The sequence below is a fragment of the Acyrthosiphon pisum genome, chromosome A1, assembly GCF_005508785.2.
Source record: "Acyrthosiphon pisum isolate AL4f chromosome A1, pea_aphid_22Mar2018_4r6ur, whole genome shotgun sequence".
In the NCBI taxonomy this organism is placed as follows: Eukaryota; Metazoa; Arthropoda; class Insecta; order Hemiptera; family Aphididae; genus Acyrthosiphon; species Acyrthosiphon pisum.
The window spans coordinates 51,878,439-51,882,834 of NC_042494.1; the positions used below are offsets into that span (position 1 = coordinate 51,878,439).

The 4,396-nt window shown below is 30.0% G+C and overlaps 1 protein-coding gene across 1 annotated transcript; it reads left to right on the forward strand.

Moving 5' to 3' along the window:
• Nucleotides 1–603: 603 nt before the first annotated feature.
• LOC115033609 lies at nt 604–2,186 on the forward strand. Its single transcript, XM_029486456.1, has 3 exons — nt 604–812; nt 1,241–1,530; nt 2,025–2,186. The coding sequence occupies exons 1-3, from the start codon at nt 784–786 to the stop codon at nt 2,120–2,122; spliced, it is 417 nt and encodes a 138-aa protein (XP_029342316.1). The 5' UTR covers nt 604–783; the 3' UTR covers nt 2,123–2,186.
• Nucleotides 2,187–4,396: the final 2,210 nt, after the last annotated feature.

The window sequence follows — 4,396 nt, forward strand, 5'->3', positions numbered from 1 at the left end:
GAGACAACTTGTCTCTATTAGACGTAATCGATCTCCGATTACGTCTAATCTAATGAAAATTATCAATGTATTGTTAAGTAAGTCATCGAACAATATTGAACAGCAATGTCGCGAATCGCCTGATATTAACAGTTAGTCCGATATAAATCGCGTGTGCGTTCATGTTATTTTCACATTTCAAAATCATATAAAAGTATAAGAAATGGAAAATAATGCAAATATTGGTGAAATAATTAAAAGTACAAGAGACAAAGATTTGTTATTATTTGCAAATTTTACGTATCGAAAAGTTCACAAATCAAAAAATTCTTCAATACGATGGCGTTGTACTGTTAGAACTTGCACTGCAAAAGTGTATACTTCTTTAGAAAATATTGTACTAAATAGTTGAAATTGTAAATGAACATAACTGGGGATGATCAACCAAATACAGACAGAAAAATATATTCAAATGGATGTAAGAGAAAAGCTACGGAAAATCTGTATACTAAGTCTAAGTAAGATATTACGAACTGAAATTTCTAAAAATATATCTAATTTACAATCCATCACTACCGATGATATATCACTAGTTCGACGAAATATTTATAACGCCTGTAGAAAGATAGTGCTACCATTACCTAAAAACAATGGAAGAGTTGCAAAAGAGTATAAGCAATTTGGATTTGAGAACGGACCTCAATGAGCAATTTCTATTAACCAATGATCCGAACTGTCATATAATAATATTTTCATGTGACACAAATTTAAAAGTTCTATGCCAATCTGAGATTATATACATGGATGGAACTTTTGAATATTGCCCCAAGTTATTTACGCAATTGTTTTCTTTGCATGGTTTATGCAATGATCATTATATACCACTTTTATTTGCATTACTTCCAGACAAAAAAACTTCAACTTACATAAATTTATTTAAAAATATCATAAATTTGTGTAATGCACGTGAACTTTCTCTAAAACCGAATTTATTTATATCTGATTTTGAAGAAGCAATTCATGTAGCATTGAGACAAGTCTGGGATGACACTAAAATATTCGGTTGTAGATTTCACCTAACTCAATCGTGGTATAGAAAAATTCAGGAATTAGGCCTATCCAATATATTATATCAAAATAATAAAACAGAAGAAAGTTAGTGGCTAAACCATACATTTGGGTTGCCATTTATTTCTCCAAATGAGGTCAGTGACTGTTTTATCGAAGATTTTATGTCATCGATTCCTAATGACATAAGATTTCAAAAATATGCTGACTATTTAGTTGACACTTATATCTGTGAAGAGGCTAAATTTCCACCAATAATTTGGGCTTCGAATATTGCGTCACTAGGTCTCACTACTAATGCTTGCGAATCCTATCATTCACGTTTCAATTCCGAGTTCTATCACCCACATCCTACTATTTATCACTTTTTGGACGTACTGAAAGGATTTCAAACAGAAACTTTGATTAAAATTAAAAGTATACATCTTAAAAAGCGAAAATCTACTATCAACAAAAATCGTTTGGAAACTTTTCAACAAATATTTGAAGCAGTGCCGCAACTACACCAATTTGGGCCCGTGTGTAAATAAAATGGATGGGCCCCCCTCACTCTTGAAAATTAAAAAATTAACCTATTGAGTATTGACAGTATTGTACAATTAATTTTTCCAAATATGAAAATATACTTTGGAATTTTGAGTTTTCACTCATACAAAATAAGGTTAACGAAACGCGTAAACACACTTACACTAAATTGGTCAAATTGAGCGTTCCTTCGCATGACGCACTTCAATCAATTGCAACCAAATTATTATTAATCTCGGTTATACGGGCCACAAATGAAACGTTGATGTTGTGTACAAAACAAAATCTTTTGTTCAATCATTAATAATTATTATTATAACAAAATTATTATATTTTTTTTCTATATATTTTTAAATTTGTATTATTGCCCCCCCCCCCCCCCCATTATGGGGTTAGGGGCCTGGGCCCGTGTGTTTGACACACGCAACACACCCGGTTATTGCGGCACTGATTTGAAGACTACAGACAAAATAAAATTGACAGAAAAGGCTTAGTTTCGTCTTTAAGCTATAAGTATAAAAAAAAGCTGAGTAAGCAGGTAGAAAGCTAGGTATTTTATTTCAAAAATTATATGTTTTATTTATTTATAATTATAATATGACGGATTTTTATAAGTAGCTAGGTATTTTATTTCAAAAATTATATGTTTTATTTATTTATAATTATAATATGACGGATTTTTATAAGTCGCTAGGTATTTTATTTCAAAAATTATATGTTTTATTTATTTATAATTATAATATGACTGACTTTTATAAGTAGCTAGGTATTTTATTTCAAAAATTATATGTTTTATTTATTTATAATTATAATATGACTGATTTTTATATTATGTTTTATTACTAAACGAAAATGTACTTATTTAATATAGAATATGGAGTTTGTTTTACTTGTATACATTTATTTATAATTATAATATGACTGATTTATAAATACGACTTTTTAGTATTAGTGGCGCAAAATACAATTTCAATAAGGTGAAAAATGGCGCAAATTACAATTTTTTTAGGTACACGATGGCGCAGATTACATATTGCCTTTTTATTTAGTTTTATTTGGTGCAAATTACAAACTTTAATAGTGGCGCAAATTACCAAAATAAATTTTTAGATGTGGCGCAATTGCGCAAATGACATATATTTTTTTTTTTTGGGTTGTTTTTGGCGCAAATTACATACGCCCCTAGTTTGTACGTAAGTGTATGATTTAACTCATCAAGTTTGTCGTATTCTACATTTCTACCTATGGTGGATTAATATAATCGATAGCTGATCCCGTGCATTTCGTTTCCCGGCAACCAATAGTTATTATTATAATAGCTTCAAAAGCCATGGCAACCATTTATAAACAAAAATTTCCGTCGGAAATCTCTAAATTACTGTTTGAGCACCTCCCGGGGTTGATCCTCTCCCTTTTTAAATTATCCTATCTACTTTATATACAAAACATTCCATCGGAAAATTTAAAATAATATATAATTGGTTACGTTATAATATGGACACACACACCGACGAAAATCTCCAAATAATAAATAATTAGTTGCCATGGTAATAATGAGACACACACAGACGGAAATCTCAAAATAATATATAACTGGTTGCTATGGTAATAAGGATACATACACCGAAGGAATTCTCAAAATAATATATAATCGGTTGCCATGGTAATATGGAAACATACACACACCCACATACATTCATTTTTACATATATAGACTGACAAAAAATAATAATACAAATCAACAAAGCCCATGTGTTCACTTAAAAGGCCATAACTCCGGAACCACTTATCGCACAGCGTACAAACTTCACAGAAACCATCTTACATATCAATCTTAATATGTCCTGAAATTTTTATCGAAATCGGTTCGGTGGTCCTTGAGTTATAAAATGTATTCAAAATGTACAATCATTTTTATATATATAGATATAATGCCATCTATGGCAAATGTCAATCGTCGGAGACGATTAACGAATTTAATAATTGAAATTGTCAATGAATAAAAATATCATGTCAGTAATAGAAGGACAAGTTGTGTATACATTGTTATAAGTCATAACTTGGATATTTTATAACATATTGTACTCTCATATTTCGTTCCATTCAGGTTATTTTCATAAAATATCTCGATACATCCAGTTGAATGCAATATGAAGACAGACGAAGAAAGCCGGTTCTTAATCAGCACTCAGCTTATACCTAGACTGACATACCGTCTCCGCTCAGAATCGTTTTTCTTATACAATGATATTATATCATTAAATTCAAATTTAATACCATCCATTATACAGTGTAACCTACTATAATACAGCAGAGCGACATCCGCTTGCCCACCTTTTTTTTTTGCATTAGCTTAATATCATACAGTTATAATAGTATTTTTTGCTTATTTTTATATAGAATTCTATATAAAAATAAGCTAAATACTATTGTCTATTACACTAGTGAAAAAGATATAATATAGGAAAACAAATTTTCTCAGTAAATTGTACCTATACTCCTAGTTCGGAAGTTTTCTATAGCTTATTTTAATGAATTTGTATTATGATTGATTTATCGTGTTTTTGCAATTTATAGATAGTTTTGTTGACGGATTTGACTGTTGAGATGACGCAAGTTGCTACACAATAAAAATATCGTTTAGTACGGAATAAAAGCCAGAAGGTTACAGAAATACATTATAAGGGGGTCAGAGCTGACGCGTTTTTAGTACAAAATTTGTCTAATAGGAAAAAGTCACAAACCTCATAAAATAATTCAATTTTGACTCCGATTTTACAAATTCAAATTTCAGAAATCGTTATTAAATTTAAACAATCACAAA